This window comes from Bombina bombina, chromosome 4 (assembly GCF_027579735.1).
Source record: "Bombina bombina isolate aBomBom1 chromosome 4, aBomBom1.pri, whole genome shotgun sequence".
NCBI classification, from domain to species: domain Eukaryota; kingdom Metazoa; phylum Chordata; class Amphibia; order Anura; family Bombinatoridae; genus Bombina; species Bombina bombina.
Window position 1 is genome coordinate 521749565 of NC_069502.1, and position 18149 is coordinate 521767713.

Sequence of the window (18149 nt, forward strand, 5' to 3'; positions counted from 1 at the left end):
TCCCTCATGCCTCAAAGCTTCTTGAAAAACTAGTATATGCACGCCTATCCCATTTCCTTATGTTAAACTCCCTTCTTGACCCATTGCAATCTGGATTTCGTCCCCATCACTCCACAGAGACAGCTATTGTTAAGGTTACCAACGACCTACTTACAGCAAAATCAAAAGGCCACTTCTCTCTGCTCATCCTCCTTGATCTGTCCGCAGCCTTTGACACTGTTGACCACCCTCTCTTGCTCCAAACCCTCCAATCCTTCAGCATCTGTGACACAGCCCTTTCGTGGCTCTCTTCCTACCTGTCAAACCGTACCTTTAGTGTAGCCTTCTCTGGGGCCTCCTCTGCCCCGTCACCACTTTCTGTCGAAGTACCGCAAGGCTCTGTCCTCGGTCCCCTTCTCTTCTCAATCTACACGTCATCACTAGGTTCCCTAATAAAGTCCCACGATTTCCAATATCATTTGTATGCCAGACCTATCTCCCTCCATGTCACTAACTGTCTTTCTCACATCTCTTCCTGGATGTTCTCTCACTACCTCAAGCTAAATCTCTCCAAAACTGAGCTCCTCATTTCCCCCCCTTCTTCCAAAATCTCCACCCCAATCTCTCTATAACTGTCGACAACTCCATCATTACCCCTACCCCGCATGCCCGATGTCTCGGGGTCACATTTGACTCAGATCTTTCTGTTAGTCCTCACATTCAGTCCTTGGCTAAAGCCTGCCGCTTCCACCTTAAAAACATCTCGAAAAATTTGACACTTCCTTACACAAGACACAACTAAGATTTTAATCCACACTCTCATTCTTTCCCGCCTCCATTACTGCAACTCTGTCCTCTCTGGTCTACCCACCTGCCGCCTAGCTCCTTTACAATCCATAATAAATGCCTCTGCCAGACTCATCTTCCTTACACGTCGCTCTTCATCTGCTGCACCTCTCTGCCAATCCCTTCACTGGCTTCCTCTTGCCTCTAGGATCAAACACAAAATTCTCACTCTGACATACAAAGCCCTCAACTGCACTGCTCCCCCCTATATCTCAGACCTTGTCTCAAGATACTCTCCCTCCCGCCCCCCTTCGCTCTGCCCATGACCTCCTACTCTCCTCCTCTCTGGTTACCTTATCGCACTCCCATTTACAGGACTTCTCCAGACTGGCTCCCATCTTGTGGAACTCTCTGCCTCTCTCCACAAAACTCTCCCCTAGTTTTGAAAGCTTCAAGCGCTCCCTAAAGAATCTACTGTTCAGGGATGCTTACAACCTATGCTAACCTTACTTTATACCAGTTCCACTCCTCATCGCTATCCTCTGAACCCCATTAGCATGTAAGCCTAAGAGTCCAGCTGTTTGTAGATCACCTTCTTAAGAGCTGACTACAACAGTGCAACTCTTGGCAGGGCCTTCTACCCATTTGATCCCTATATTTGATTTGTTGTATTCCCCCTTTGTTTATAGCGCTGTGGAATCTGTTGGCGCTCTACAAATAACCGATAATAATAATAATACCTGACTCTGCCATTGCAATACATGGGTATTCTTGCTATAGAAATTACAGAGCAAAAAGAGGAGGCGGCATTGTAATTTATGTTGACAATTCCATAAAGTTCACCCCCTAACAAAACCTTAGCTCTCATGCCACAATATGTCTCCATTTCTGACAGTGACTCCCTCCCTCTCCCAGTCACATGTGGTATTACCCAAGGTTCTATTCTCGGCCCCCTACTTTTCACATTATTTATAAATGATCTTACTAATGTCTGCAAATCCTCAACTGGTACACATGTACGCAGATGACACAGTAATCTATGCAAGCAAATCTGATCTACTGCAACTTGAGACTGTGCTCCAAGAGACAGAGGTAGAAAAGTGGATCACAAAAAACAAACTCTTCCTAAATACTGACAAAATGGTCACAATGATCTTTGGAACGGTTCCTAAATTACACAAATTACAAAATTCCCATCTATGCATTAAAACAAAATCATATAGCACACTAACCTCAGTCTACTCTTTCAAATACTTGGGTATTTTGTTAGACCCCAATCTATCTTTTGGCCTCCATAGAAAAACTTGCATCTAAACTTTATCCAAAATGAGGTGCCCTGTACAGAAACAAATCCTGCCTAAGCCCTTCAGTAAAGGAAAAGATTGTACAGCAAATGCTGATGCCTATCATTGATTATGGGGTTGTAGTATATGCACCAACACCACAAACCCACCTTAATAAACATAATACATTATATAACTCGTTCTGCCGCTTTGTGCTACAATGTAATTACAGGACCCACCATTGTGACATGCTAAAAGAAATAAACTGGCTGTCGTTGGAATCCAGACGCACCCTCCATCTTTCCAGCCTTGTGTTTAAGAGCTTTTCTGGGAAGCTCCAATCATACCTGAGCAGTATGCTCTCCCCGGCTGTTCCCACCTCCTATAACCTCCGATCCAGTTCCTGCACTTTATTTAGTCTGCCTCAATATAAAAAGAAAGCAGCTCGATCCTTCTTTTCCTATAGAGCACCGAAAATATGGAATGACCTTCCGCACACTTTCAAATCTTCCCCTAGCTTAAGATCCTTTAAGAGATCCCTCTCTAAATATCTCAAAACAGAATGCACCTGTTATGGTTGATTATATATTTCCTACCTGTTCTATGTTAAATTTTGTAACATTGTTTATTAATTTTGTTTTTGTATTTTATTGTACCCTATTTTATCAATGCAATGTTTTGTTCATCCAGGACATACTTGAAAACTAGAGACATCTCAATGTATAAATATCAGTTTGTCATAGACCTGAATAATGCTCATCTGTACATCCTGATTCACAGTTATCACGTGACATTCCTGTGGTTTACCTTCCTAGAACAGCATTACCAGTTTGTGGCTCTGCTTTTTAACCTTGAGACAACTCCCACTGATGGTGGTTTGCACTTGGGACACTTTAGTGGCTCCTTATATGGTTAATATTCAAGTGCAGGCTCCCTCCTTTGAGAAGGAAGTTGAGCAACTGGAAGCCTTTCACTCTGTGCTGTGCAGACACGGCTAGTGAATAAATGTGCCAAAGTATTCTCTCGTTCCAACCACTCAAGCCTCTTTCCTGGGGGGCTATAATAGACATAATACTAATAAATCTATCTCTGACAGAAGATCACAGATGAAAACTTCAGTCAGCTTGCAGTATATTGTATGCCCTTGCCAACTGTAACCCAGAGTATGGAAATAAAGTTTTGATGGTTACTGCTTCCCAAGCAATTCCTTTCTCCAGATTTTATCTGAGGCCCCTGCAACTCTATCTTCTGTGTGTAAAAATGTAGAAGGGCATATTGGTCAGATTTTCATAAAACCCCTAATTAAAACCAAATTCAAATGGTTTCATGTCAGAATAACTGTTAAGTGATTGTCATAATAATGATCACCTAGTGGCAACTACTAGCCTCATTTTGTTGTTCTTGTTGATGTTAGGACTCATTAATGTATGTTTCTCTGAACTAATAAAATCAATATACAGGCCTCAAATGTGAGTAATGGGTGAGTTTTAAAATAGATGAAATTTTCTGAAATACTCTGTTGGATGATTTTTCTGTCAGCTATTTTATGGGTTTACATATATATATATATATATATATCGGGGACGTGCACTCATAGGAGGCAGGGGAGGCAGTGCCTACCCTGCCATATGTGGCCAAAGCTTAATTAAATTTTAATTAAAACAAAAAAAAAAGTAAAAAAAAAAATATTTCCCCCCCATGTAATGCTATGGAGAGGCAGGTACAGGAACGCTTCTCTCCATTGCAGTACATGGGTCAAAGGAAAAGCTGTGCTGCAGCGCCACCTGTCTTCTGTCAATATATTAGCAGCACAAATTGGTAGCAATAGGAGGCACCCCTCTTGATGCCTCCTAGCAAGTGAAGATAGATTAATCAGAAAGAGGATGCAATGAGCAGGGTCTTGTGACACACCTGGAAGCTGAGGTAACCTAAGAACAGATGACACCAAGCAGAAGAGTAAAGTAGTATTCTACATCTCTTGTGATTCACAAATTGTGTTCAGATACAGCTCATTAACAGGGGGGACAGTAAGTGAGCATAACCCAATACTGACAGGAAGTCAAAGGGTCAATTCAAATTTAAATCCATAATTTAAAACCCAGAGTTTGAAGTGTGCAGTGTCCACATTGTTTAAATTAAAGTTTTTGACATTGAATATTGCCTCCCTTTTTATGGTTATTTCATTTAATTAGGTACAAACTCCATATATGTTATGTCTGTTCAGTCATGATGGATGGAGTATCTATTTTTCTTTTTCTCTGTGTCTCCATTTATTTAAAGACTGCTGTTAACTTGTAATTCACAAATCAATTGAAAGCTGTTGCATTGTGTTTTTAATATGTGCTGCTTTTATACAAGTTTATATTAATAAAAAGGAGATAACTAGTCATTTAAAAAATATATGTAATTATTGCAGTTAAATGTTTTTAGAAATAATGCCACTGTAAAGTAACTGGTTAAACACATAGTCAAAGGGAGACATTTAAAATTAAACTTTCATGATTGAGGTAGAGCATGCTATTTTAATAGACTTTTCTAGTTATTTATATTTTGAGAACTGTTACTGGCCCCATGTCAGCAAATCAAATTAGTTTTTGAAAGGAACATGAAAGTCATAATTACATTTCCATCACTCAGATAGAAATTGCACAAAAAAAACTTTATATTTTACTTTTATTATTATGTACTTCATTCTTTTGGTATCCTTTGGTGTCCTTTGTTGAAGAGCATACCTAAGTGGGATGTGCAGCAGCTGTGTTGGCAGTATTGATAACTTGTCCTTTGTGTAAAACTTGTATGGTAAATTATTTCTATTTTTACAATACAGTAGTGAGTAGAGAAGAGATTGTGTATCATTCTAATTGCTTAGTAACTGGCACTGTGCCACAGAATTGTGTGAGTGGGTATGTGAGCAGAGTGTGTGTGGGTGTCAGTGAGCAGAGTATGTGTGCTTTATTCTCCAGGTAATCAATACATTTCCGATGAGCTGGTACTTTAGTGCAGTGTTTCTCAACAATGGTCCTCAAGTACCCCCAACAGGCCAGGTTTTCATTATAGCTGAATCAGTGCACAGGTGAAGTAATCAGCTGATGAGTAACTCAGTGGTTACTAACTTGCTCTCACCCATTACCTGATTATGTCACCTGTGCACTGGTTCAGCTATCATTTAAACCTGCCCTGTTGGGGGTACTTGCGGCCCTCTGTACATGTGTTTCTCCGGCGTATCATATCTAGTGCCTCACCAGCCTCTGACCCCACTGCACGTCACTGATATATATATATATATATATATATATATATATATATATATAGAGCATAGTCTATATGTATATATATATATATATATATATATATATATATACACTATGCTGGAGGAGTTTGGACAGGGGTTTAAGGTAGCATATATTGGACTGAATATATAGATGCTCATAAGGTTGCTGATGGCATTTTGTGAAAACATAAATTATGCTTACCAGATCATTTCTTTTCCTTCTGTATAAGGAGAGTCCACGGCTTCATTCCTTACTTGTGGGAAATACTGAACCTGGCCAGGAGGAGGCAAAGGCACCTCAGCCAAAGGCTTAAATACTCCTCCCACTTCCCTCACACCCCAGTCATTCTGCAGAGGGAACAAGTAACAGTAGGAGAAATATCAGGGTATAAGTGGTGCCAGAAAAGAAAAAACTAAATTTAGGTCTGCCCATCGGAGTACACGGGCTGGGGCCGTGGACTCTCCTTATACAGAAGGAAAGGAAATTATCTGGTAAGCATAATTTATGTTTTCCTTCTTAATATAAGGAGAGTCCACGGCTTCATTCCTTACTTGTGGAAAAATTATACCCAAGCTCCAGAGTCACTGAATGAAAACAGGAGGGCTAAAAAAAAGGCGGACCCTATTCCGAGGGCACCACAGCCTACAAAACCTATCTCCCGAAACCTGCTTCAGCCGAAGCAAAACATAACCAAAAAGACAAGGAAGACAAAGAAGCCTTCTCCTTCCAGAATAGACAACAAACAAGGAAGAAGTCAGTCAAAATTCCTTAGTAGCCTAAAGAAAAAATTCCAAGAATCAAACCACGTCCAAAAAATTAAACAAACGTTCCTTCGAGGAAGGGATGTCGCACAATTAATGAACCGCAATCTCTTGTTAATGTTGCAGTCAGACACAACCTTAGGAAGAAAAACCTAAGTTGGTACGTAGGACAGAAGTAAAAGGAAAATGCCGGCTGCTAGCAACAGTGAAGAAAGTCTTTTATTGATCCATTAAAACAGCAAACGGTTACAAAACACAAGATGGAGGGGCTCAGCTGTTCTTACGCGTTTCATGCCCGTAGGCGCTTACTCATAGAACCTGAGCACAGGTAAAAACGAAGCTATGTTTAAAGGCCCAGTATCCAATCAGATGCATTGTTAAAATGATGTGTGTCTGTAGTAAATGCATGTATAGAGTAAATACTCGTGGGTATAGGGCCATACTTAAAGATAGCCACATCTAAAATCAAAGTTGACATTTACATGCAGAGATGGTAAAAAAGATTGGCTAAAACCTAGGATACTTCATAAGAGTTTCTTAAACATAGAGAAAAACAAATCAAATAACTGAATTACTTATGGCATTTAATACTTGCTAATCTACCCTACATGGAATAATTAATAAATTGTTAGATAATTCATAAGTTACTAAACAAAAAATATATATATTCACAATTGATATTCATACACAATAAGCGGAACAATAAACATGCAACTTAATATATAAATAAATAAATAAATAGATATATTCATCCATAAGTGCATGTGTGCAAGTATATATGTGAATCCATTATATTTGATAATATTTTAATTTTTTGAAGATAGTAACCTCACATCATTTCTATTAGATTGCATATTGGCATGCAGAGACAAATATGCTAATAATGATAATGATAAAAATAATAATAATGGTTATAATTTTCATGATGTCACTCTACAAAATAACGCATGTCCCATTCGACATTCATGCCCTGTGGGGATTGTGTTTTCAACTTATAGATCCAGAAGAGTTCCTTCTTATCTAGGATCTTATTTAGATTCCCTCCCCTTAAAGGGACACTCAATCAAAATTAAACTTTCATTATTCAGATAGAGCATGCTATTTTAAACAACTTTCCAATTTACTTCCATTAACAAAATGTGCACATTCTTCTTATATTTAAACTTTTTCAGTCACCAGCTCCTTCTGAGCATGTGCAAGAAACAGAATTTATGCTTACCTGATAAATTACTTTCTCCAACGGTGTGTCCGGTCCACGGCGTCATCCATAACTTGTGGGAATATTCTCTTCCCCAACAGGAAATGGCAAAGAGCACAGCAAAAGCTGTCCATATAGTCCCTCCTAGGCTCCGCCCACCCCAGTCATTCGACCGACGGACAGGATAAAAAAACAGGAGAAACTATAGGGTGCCGTGGTGACTGTAGTTAAAGAAAGAATTCATCAAACCTGATTAAAAAACCAGGGCGGGCCGTGGACCGGACACACCGTTGGAGAAAGTAATTTATCAGGTAAGCATAAATTCTGTTTTCTCCAACATTGGTGTGTCCGGTCCACGGCGTCATCCATAACTTGTGGGAACCAATACCAAAGCTTTAGGACACGGATGAAGGGAAGGAGCCAATCAGGTTACCTAAACGGAAGGCACCACGGCTTGCAAAACCTTTCTCCCAAAAATAGCCTCCGAAGAAGCAAAAGTATCAAATTTGTAGAATTTGGCAAAAGTGTGCAGGGAAGACCAAGTCGCTGCCTTACATATCTGATCAACAGAAGCCTCGTTCTTGAAGGCCCATGTGGAAGCCACAGCCCTAGTAGAGTGAGCTGTGATGCGTTCGGGAGGCTGCCGTCCGGCAGTCTCATAAGCCAATCGGATGATGCTTTTCAGCCAAAAGGAAAGAGAGGTAGCAGTAGCTTTTTGACCTCTCCTCTTGCCAGAATAAACGACAAACAGAGAAGACGTTTGTCTGAAATCCTTTGTTGCTTCTAAATAGAACTTCAAAGCACGAACTACATCTAAATTGTGTAACAAACGTTCCTTCTTTGAAAACTGGATTCGGACACAAAGAAGGCACAACTATTTCCTGGTTAATATTCTTGTTAGAGGAGTCTCAGGGCGACGCTTGATGGAGTTGGACTAGCTGCGCCTTGCCATGTATCCACGGACCCCACCGACCTATGTGATTGTACCGAGATAGAGCGTTTCCCCCACCCCCTTTGCTATAATGGGCCTTATTTTTGCTAAGCTTTGGAACTTCTTCTGCAACCAAGAGCACAAAGTTATCATTGTGGGACTTGACAATGCAGGAAAAACCACTATACTTTATCAGTTTTTAATGAATGAAGTAGTTCATACATCTCCAACAATAGGAAGCAATGTGGAAGAAATAGTTGTTAAGAATACTCATTTTCTAATGTGGGATATCGGGGGACAAGAGTCGCTGCGATCGTCATGGAACACTTATTACTCAAACACAGAGTTTATAATCCTGGTTGTCGACAGCACAGACCGAGAGAGGCTGTCAATCACAAAAGAAGAACTCTACAGAATGTTGGCTCATGAGGACTTGCGGAAGGCAGCGGTTCTTATCTACGCAAACAAGCAGGACATGAAAGGGTGCATGACAGCAGCAGATATTTCTAAATACCTCACCCTTTGTTCTATAAAGGATCATCCATGGCATATCCAGTCCTGCTGTGCCCTTACAGGAGAGGGACTGTGCCAAGGCCTAGAGTGGATGACTTGCCGAACTGGAGTGAGATAAATTCTTCCACACAAAAAACTTCTATTTATTCAGTGAACTTGAAGAGTTTATAATCCTTTTGTGTACACTAAGGCATCACCATGCTTAATTTATAACAAAAACAAACCTCTCTCTCTGAGCCACACTTGAATCAAGTGCAGCTATACTGAAAAGAACTATTTTCAAATGCACCACAGAAGACCTCATTGAAGAACAAGTTTTATGGATTTATCAATTGCATACTTACAATTGGAGCATCTGAGCAATCCCCATACACTGTTGATATTTTTAGAGCAGTTTTTTTCAATCCTAGGTCAATATTTTAAATTTATTTTTAGGAATGTCTTTGTTGTCTGTCACATAGGGCAATAGAGAGAGGGTACAAGGGTACTGTTAATCCATACGCGGTTTAATTAAGTCAAATGCCTTTTGTAAATTCGCATTTAAAGCTCTTGTACAGCATTTCAATTCAGAAAATGAAACTTAAAATCTCATACATGTAATAATTTTACTATTGTATGTGATGTTTTTAAATGGTGATCTATCTGGCCCTCTGGTTTTCGGGCCTGTCCTCGGACCTCCCTAACAGGCCACATTTTGTGGATATCTGTACTGTAGCACAGGTGACATAATCAGCTGATTAGTGAACATTTTTATTTTGCCTGCTCTCATCTAGGGTAGTCTTGAAGGCCTGGCCTGTTGGGGAGGCTTCGGGGCAGGTTTGAGAACCAGTGATCTAGCCTCTTACTTCCTTCATTCGCACTACTTTATAGACTATTCCTGGAGGAGACAGTTTAAGGGTTTCTCATACGTTTTTAAACCCTTTGACCTCCTTTATGAAGACAAAGGGCTATGGGGTTTATAAGCAGTGTCTGCCTTCTGTGTGGAAGTATGGCAAGAAACAAAGCACAAAAAAGCAAATTGTATTTTGTCCTTCCACTCTCAACAAGCTTGGGCACTTTACTTCCCCACAGGGGTCTTGTCCTACTCTGCTTTTCCTCTAAATGATCTCAAGTGGTTTAGTAGTGTCTGTTTTCATTTAAAGACATTCAGAAGACTGTTCCCTGCATATACTACACCTCTGTTTTTTTTGCATTATACCTTTTATTCCAGTATACTTTAATAGGCTGATTGCTAACTTTATTATCTATAGGGATATATTCTCTTTGTAGCAGGTAATAGACCAATTGTTTTAATATTTACTATAGTCTTAGCTTTTACTTCATCACATTGTAATGTTTAGAAACTGCCCTCTGGTTTTAATTGTGTTTTTTTTTTTTATTTGCTGATGCTTCTCAAATCGATTTGGGTGCTAAATCTTAAACTTTTAAACCGTTACATTTTATTTTTGTTAATTGGTCTTCAGTTACCAGAGTTTAGCTATTGTTGCTTATAACCCAACTGAAGCTTTTCAAACCTCTTACTCATTTATTGGTTCTAAGTGTAATTTTGTTTATTGACTTGAAAAATATAATAGGTCAGCTTTTTCATTAAAAAAAATAAAAAAAAAATATTCTTGTTAGAAACAACCTTTGGAAGGAAACCAGGTTTAGTACGCAAAACAACCTTATCTGAATGGAACACCAGATAGGGCGGATTACACTGCAGAGCAGATAACTCAGAAACTCTTCTAGCAGAAGAAATAGCAACCAAAAACAGAACTTTCCAAGATAACATCTTGATATCTACGGAATGTAGAGGTTCAAACGGAACCCCTTGAAGAACTGAAAGAACTAAATTCAGACTCCAGGGAGGAGTCAAAGGTCTGTAAACAGGCTTGATCCTGACCAAAGCCTGAACAAAAGCTTGAACATCTGGCACAGCTGCCAGTCGTTTGTGTAACAAGACAGATAAAGCAGAAATCTGTCCCTTTAGAGAACTCGCTGATAATCCCTTATCCAAACCTTCTTGGAGAAAGGAAAGGATCCTAGGAATTTTGATCTTACTCCATGAGAATCCCTTGGATTCACACCAACAGATATATCTTTTCTATATTTTATGGTAAATTTTTCTAGTTACAGGTTTTCTGGCTTGTACCAGAGTATCTATCACAGAATCCGAAAACCCATGCTTAGATAAAATCAAGCGTTCAATTTCCAAGCCGTCAGCTGGAGAGAAACTAGATTTGGATGTTCGAATGGACCCTGTACTAGAAGATCCTGTCTCAAAGGTAGCTTCCATGGTGGAGCCGATGACATATTCACCAGGTCTGCATACCAAGTCCTGCGTGGCCACGCAGGAGCTATCAAGATCACTGAGCCCCTCTCCTGTTTGATCCTGGCTACCAGCCTGGGAATGAGAGGAAACGGTGGAAACACATAAGCTAGGTTGAAGGCCCAAGGCGCTACTAATGCATCCACTAGAGTCGCCTTGGGATCCCTGGATCTGGACCCGTAGCAAGGAACCTTGAAGTTCTGACGAGACGCCATCAGATCCATATCTGGAATGCCCCACAACTGAGTCAACTGGGCAAATATCTCCGGGTGGCCTCCTGCGTGGGCAAAACTGGTGTAGACACAGAAGGAGATGATGTAGAACTATGTCTACTCCCTTCATCTGATGAATCATCTTGGGCAACTTTACTATCTGTGGCAGTACTGTCCTTACTTTGTTTGGACGCTATAGCACAATTATCACACAATTTTGAAGGGGGAGACACATTGGCTTCCATACATACAGAACATAGTTTATCTGAAGGCACAGACATGTTAAACAGGCTTAAACTTGTCAATAAAGTACAAAAACCGTTTTAAAATAAAAACGTTACTGTCTCTTTAAATTTTAAACAGGGCACACTTTTTTACTGAATATGTGAAAAACTATGAAGGAATTGTTCAATTTTAACCAAATTTTCACCACAGTGTCTTAAAGCATTCAAAGCATTGTACCCCAAATTTCAGACCTTTAACCCTTAAAATGACAAAACCGGAGCCGTTTATAGTTTTAACCCCTCTACAGTCCCAGCTACAGCCTTTGCTGCGACTTTACCAAACCCAGGGGGTATACGATACCAGATGAAGCCTTCTATGGATCTTTTCAACTACTTCCAGACCCATACACATGCAGCTGCATGTCCTGCTCTCAAAAGTAACTGTGCAATAAAGGCGCGAAAATGAGGCTCTGCCTACTACAAGAAGGCCCTTCCTGACTGGGAATGGTGTCTAAGCCAGTGCCTGCCGTGAAAATAACGTTCCCCAAAGTTATAAAGTGTGAATTTCAACCTCAAGCTGTATAAAATGCCCAAATAAAGCCATCGATCTAGCCCATAAAAGTGTCTACCAGTTTTATAGCCCATATTAAGCCCTTTATTCTGTTTGAGACTAAGAAAATGGCTTACCGGTCCCCATGAGGGGAAAAATGACAGCCTTCCAGCATTACACAGTCTTGTTAGAAATATGGCTAGTCATACCTTAAGCAGAGAAGTCTGCTAACTGTTTCCCCCAACTGAAGTTATCTCATCTCAACAGTCCTACGTGGAAACAGCAAACGATTTTAGTTACTGCTGCTAAAATCATACTCCTCTCACAAACAGAACTCTTCATCCTTTTCTGTTTCAGAGTAAATAGTACATACCAGCACTATTTTAAAATAACAAACTCTTGATAGTAGAATAAAAAAACTACAACTAAACACCACATACTCTTCACCATCTCCGTAGAGATGCTGCCTGTGCAACGGCAAAGAGAATGACTGGGGTGGGCGGAGTCTAGGAGGGACTATATGGACAGCTTTTGCTGTGCTCTTTGCCATTTCCTGTTGGGGAAGAGAATATTCCCACAAGTTATGGATGACGCCGTGGACCGGACACACCAATGTTGGAGAAATAAGTGTGTATGCATTTGTGAGTGTCTGTTGGCTGTCACATGGTACGTGTATGCATTTGTGAATGGCTGATAGCTGTCACATGGTACAGGGGGAGTGGAAAAAGACATAACTTTTAAAATTGTCAGAAAAAAAATCTACTACTCATTTGAAGTTCAGACTAAGTGCTATTGCATTGTCTTGCTATCTTGCATTTGTTGATTATGCAAATCTACTGTGTTGACTGGTCCTTTAAGGGTATTTTAGCTATGTCTATGATTCTTACTTTAAGATTAGGGACATTAGTTAGGTGAAAGAGATTAAAATGCCTGGCTACAGCCGAATCCTTGTTGAAATTTTTAACATCTCTCAAATGCTCCCTGGCACGTGATCTGAAATCTCTGGAAGATTGTCCCACATATTGAACCCCACACATATTACAATCCAATAAATAAATAATATTCTTAGTAAGACATGTTGCATAGAATTCAATATGGAATATGTCTCCTGTGACGTGGCTAGCAAATGTACTGCCAAACTCCATATTCTCACAAGTAAGACAATTAGTTAGGTGTGCTCTGAAGTTGCCTTTGCCCCTAAGCCAGGTGCTTCTGGAAATTTTATTGGAGTTAACCATACTTGGAGACAATTTTGTGGCCAAAGTGGGCAGTTTCTTTGCGACAAATCTGAATTTTTTTACATATGGTTGTAAAGTGTCGTCCCCCTTTAAAACATTTAAGTGTTTCCTAATAATATTGCAAATAGTATTGTAATGTACTGAGTATTCGGTGGAAAAGACTATATCTTGTTCATTAAGGTATTTTTTGTTGTCAGCTGTGGAATATTTATTTGGCTTGTCTTCCCATGATTTAATTTCCTCAAAAGTATTTTGTAAAAGTGTCTCATCATATCCTCTTAGCTTGAGCCTTTGTATGAGCTCTTGTGCTCCTTGGGTATAGTTTTCTAAAGTGTTGGCATAACGCATTAACCTAATAAACTGCCCCCTTGGAATAGAATTAACCAGGTGTTTGGGGTGGCAAGAAGAGGCATGCAGGATGGTGTTCCCTGCTGTCTCTTTTCAATAGATTTTAGAGATGATCCTTCCAGTAATAGGATCACCCAGTAAAGTTAAGTCTAGAAAATTCACCTCATCAGAGAACATTTCTCCCGTAAACCTGAGGTTGATGTCATTATCATTAATATAACTTAAGAAGTCATCAAATAAGAAAGTGTCCCTCACTATAAAGATCAAATCATCTATATACCTCATGTACATGAGTATGTCCGGCCTGAAGTCCCTACCACCTTTATTGTTATAGATATTTTTATGTTCCCACTCACCCACAAATAAATGAGGGGGCAAATTTTGCTGTGCCTTGCTTTTGTAAATAAAATTCAGAATAAAAAATAAAATAATTGTGGGTGAGTAGGAAATACATAACATCCAGAACATGCAACATGTAACCGCCCACTTTGGCCACAAAATTGTCTCCAAGTATGGTTAACTCCAATATAATTTCCAGAAGCACCTGGCTTAGGGGCAAAGGCAACTTCCGAGCACACCTAACTAATTGTCTTACTTGTGAGAATATGGAGTTTGGCAGTACATTTGCTAGCCACGTCACAGGAGACATATTCCATATTGAATTCTATGCAACATGTCTTACTAAGAATATTATTTATTTATTTATTGGATTGTAATATGTGTGGGGTTCAATATGTGGGACAATCTTCCAGAGATTTCAGATCACATGCCAGGGAGCATTTGAGAGATGTTAAAAATTTCAACAAGGATTCGGCTGTAGCCAGGTATTTTAATCTCTTTCACCTAACTAATGTCCCCAATCTTAAAGTAAGAATCATAGACATAGCTAAAATTACCTTAAGGGGAGGGAATCTAAATAAGATCCTAGATAAGAAGGAACTCTTCAGGATCTATAAATTGAAAACACAATCCCCACAGGGAATGAAGTCGAATGGGACATGCGTTATTTTGTAGAGTGACATCATGAAAATTATAACCACTATTATTATTATTATTTTTATCATTATCATTATTAGCATATTTGGCTCTGCATGCCAATATGCAATCTAATAGTAATGATGTGAGGTTACTATCTTCAAAAAATTTAAATATTATCAAATATAATGGATTCACATATATACTTGCACACATGCACTTATGGATGAATATATCTATTTATTTATTTATATATTAAGTTGCATGTTTATTGTTCCGCTTATTGTGTATGAATATCAATTGTGAATATATATTTTTTGTTTAGTAACTTATGAATTATCTAACATTTTATTAATTATTCCATGTAGGGTAGATTAGCAAGTATTAAATGCCATAAGTAATTCAGTTATCTGATTTGTTTTTCTCTATTCTTAAGAAACTCTTATGAAGTATCCTAGGTTTTAGCCAATCTTTTTTACCATCTCTGCATGTAAATGTCAAATTTGATTTTAGATGTGGCTATCTTTAAGTATGGCCCTTTACCCACGAGTATTTACTCTATACATGCATTTACTACAGACACACGTCATTTTAGCAATGCATCTGATTGGATACTGGGCCTTTAAACATAGCTTCATTTTTACCTGTGCTCAGGTTCTATGAGTAAGCGCCTATGGGCGTGAAATGCATAAGAACAGCTGAGCCCCTCCATCTTGTGTTTTGTAACCGTTTGCTGTTTTAATGGATAAATAAAAGACTTTCTTCACTGTTGCTAGCAGCCGGCATTTTCCTTTTACTCCCCTCACCATGGCGTGTCTCTGGATCTTCACCTGCATGTAAGAATTCTGGAGCGGCACTACCGCTTTCTCTCTTCTATGGTACGTAGGACAGCCTTATCAGGATGGAACACCAGATAAGGGACTCATATTTCCAGACAGCAATCTCAGGTACTCTGCGTGCAGAGATAATAACCAGTAGAAGAAGAACCTTCCAGGACAACCCCTTAATGTCACTGCATGCATAGACTCAAACAGAGCCCGTTGAAAAAAACATAACAAAATTAAAACTCCAAGGAGGAGCAAAGATCTAAACACAGGTCTGATTCTAATCAGAGCCTCGACAAAAGACTAAACCTCAAGAAGCTCAGCGAGCCTCCTGTGTAGCAAAACAGACAGGGCCGAAATCTGCCCCCTCTGGGAACTGGCAGAAAAGGGCCCTTCTCCAGACCATCCTGGCGAAGAAAGAATCCTGGCAGCCTTAACTTTATACCAGGATAAACCACGCTCTTACACCAGAAAAAGAAGCACTCCACACCTGATGAAAGATGCGACGCGTAACAGGCCTACGAGCATGAATGAGAGTAACATGACTCTCCCAAAAAACCCTCTCTAGGCTAGGACTAAACGTTCAAACTCCACACAGCCAGCCTCAGAGAATCTAGAGTTTTGATAAACAAAAAGACCCTCCGCCTGAGGATCCTGAACCTCTACCCATATTGGTGTAGCTTGGTAAAGAGACAGGACATCCTGAGATCTATCTTCTGCGTCCCCCAATGGATGCAAATCCCCGCAAACAACTCAGATGGAGAAACCATTCTCCGGGATGAAAGGATTGTCTACTGAGAAAATCCGCCCCCCAGTTGTCCACACCCGGAATGTGGAACACTGACAGCAAACAGACGTGGGTCTCCACTTACTCCAGAATCCGAAAAATTTCCCTCATCCTAGGGAGCTTCTCATTCCCCTTGATGGTTGATCTAAACCACCGAGGATATCTTATCTGATTGGAATTTGACATACTGGGACGAATCCAGAAGGGGCCAAGCCTTCAGAGCATTGTAGATTTGCCTGAATATCCAAAAGATAATCGGAAGGAAGCTTTCCTCCTGATTCCACAGGCCCAGTGCTTTACTGGCACCTCAAACATCTCCTTATCCTGATAGACTGCGTCCCAGGATAGTCTGGAGAAAGATGTCCCTCAGGACAGTAGATCCGGATAAAACCATCATGAGAGCGATGCTCTCGACCGGATGTCCAAACAATCTGATGAGACAGATTCGATGCTCGCCATTTCACTGCCTCAGCCCACACTGTTGCAACGGCCTGAGATGGAACCTGGCAAAGGAAAGATGTCAATGCGAGCCCTTATGAGACCAAACACCTCTATACGGCCCTCAGGAGGTCTGGAGAGCATGACATGTTGAAACTAACATGTAATGTCTCTGGTCTGATAGAAATACTCATGTCTATGGAGACTAAAATAGCACCCAGGAAATCCATCCCGGTGCCTAGTACAAGAAAATTCTGTTTCAATGTATCTTCCATCCATCGGATCGAAGAAGACAGAGGAGAGATTCCGAATGGTCTTCTGCCAGACGAAACAATGGTACCTGAACCCGAATCTCGTCAGAGAAAGGAGCTACTGGTAAACTCCAAATTCTTGTAAAAATTCCTGGAGCAGTAGATAGACCAAATTAATGATCAATGAACTGGAAGTGCTGGTCCAGTAATGCAAACCTGAGGAACCAGAATGTTCCTTAAGGATTGGAACGTGAAGGAAAGCCTCCTTCAGTCTATAGTAGTCATGAACTGCCCCTCCTGAACCGAGGGAAAAAAGACGCTATTGTCTCCATCTTGAGCGAGGAGACATTATAAACTAATATTAAGCATGTTAGGTCCAGAATTGGACGGAAGTTCCCCCTTCTTTGGGACCACTGTATGGTTTGAATAGGATCCCAAAACTCTCAGCGAGGGGCACCAGGACAGTAAACTCCAAAGGAGGACAAATCATGCACACACCCCCGAAAGGCTTCCCTTTCTTCTGCCCGGAAGGCAGGTCTTAGAAAAGGAATCTGCGCCTGGGTGGCTGAGACTTAATCCTAATCTATGACCCCTTAGAACCTATGGTTCCTGCACGTTTCTGCGTCAAGAGACTGGAGGGAGCGACAGTCTGCCCCCTATACGAACCATGCTTGGACTTATACCAAGACTAAGCCTGCTTCAGAGAACTCATGGATTGCTCTTGCAGAGCGAAGGTCTCTGACGTTTAACTTTATCAGAACTAATGGAACAAAAAAATTTCCCTTAAGTAAGGAGGAAATAAATTAGACTCAGAAGTCATATCTGTCAGAGCGGCTCTGAACAGAGAAAACCTGAAGCCCTAGCTTAGGGTCAGGAAGATGTGTTGTATCATAGATAAAAGAATTATAAGCTCTAAGACCGTAATTCCTACTGGAGTTGTAGAGGGAATCACTCACCACCTCGATCGAGGAGACCCCCCTAATAAGCTCCATCATATGTGGCAACAGACGCCACCAGTAAAAATAAATATCCCTTGATGAAACATCTTCATTAAAAAGAGTTTCTATCCTTATATCCAGCAGCTCTAAGAACGACTAACTGTCCTCAAACGGGATAGTAAGACATTTGGCAAGTGTACAAATAAGGTCAGCCAAGTAGGGATGGGATAAGAAAGAACCAACCCTCCAATAGAACCCGGAACCGGGAAAGCTAAAAATAGACGAAGGAGAAGAGGATCTCCATCCTGCCCCCCTCGCCCTTAATCAAGT

At 40.3% G+C, this 18149-nt stretch overlaps 2 protein-coding genes across 3 annotated transcripts in view; one reads left to right on the forward strand and one right to left on the reverse strand.

Annotated features, from left to right (window-relative positions):
* The window catches only part of CGAS (cyclic GMP-AMP synthase), a 273184-nt gene that overhangs the window by 115636 nt on the left and 139399 nt on the right, over positions 1 to 18149 (reverse strand). The gene's annotated exons all lie outside the window — the stretch shown is intronic.
* On the forward strand, positions 8189 to 9215 carry LOC128656507 (ADP-ribosylation factor-like protein 5B). The gene has a single exon (XM_053710436.1). It carries the CDS (start codon positions 8302 to 8304, stop codon positions 8839 to 8841), a length of 540 nt encoding a protein of 179 aa, XP_053566411.1. The 5' UTR covers positions 8189 to 8301; the 3' UTR covers positions 8842 to 9215.

Excerpts from the sequence above, each read along its gene's own strand:
- LOC128656507 (XM_053710436.1), top strand. The coding sequence starts at position 8,302 with ATGGGCCTTATTTTTGCTAAGCTTTGGAACTTCTTCTGCAACCAAGAG.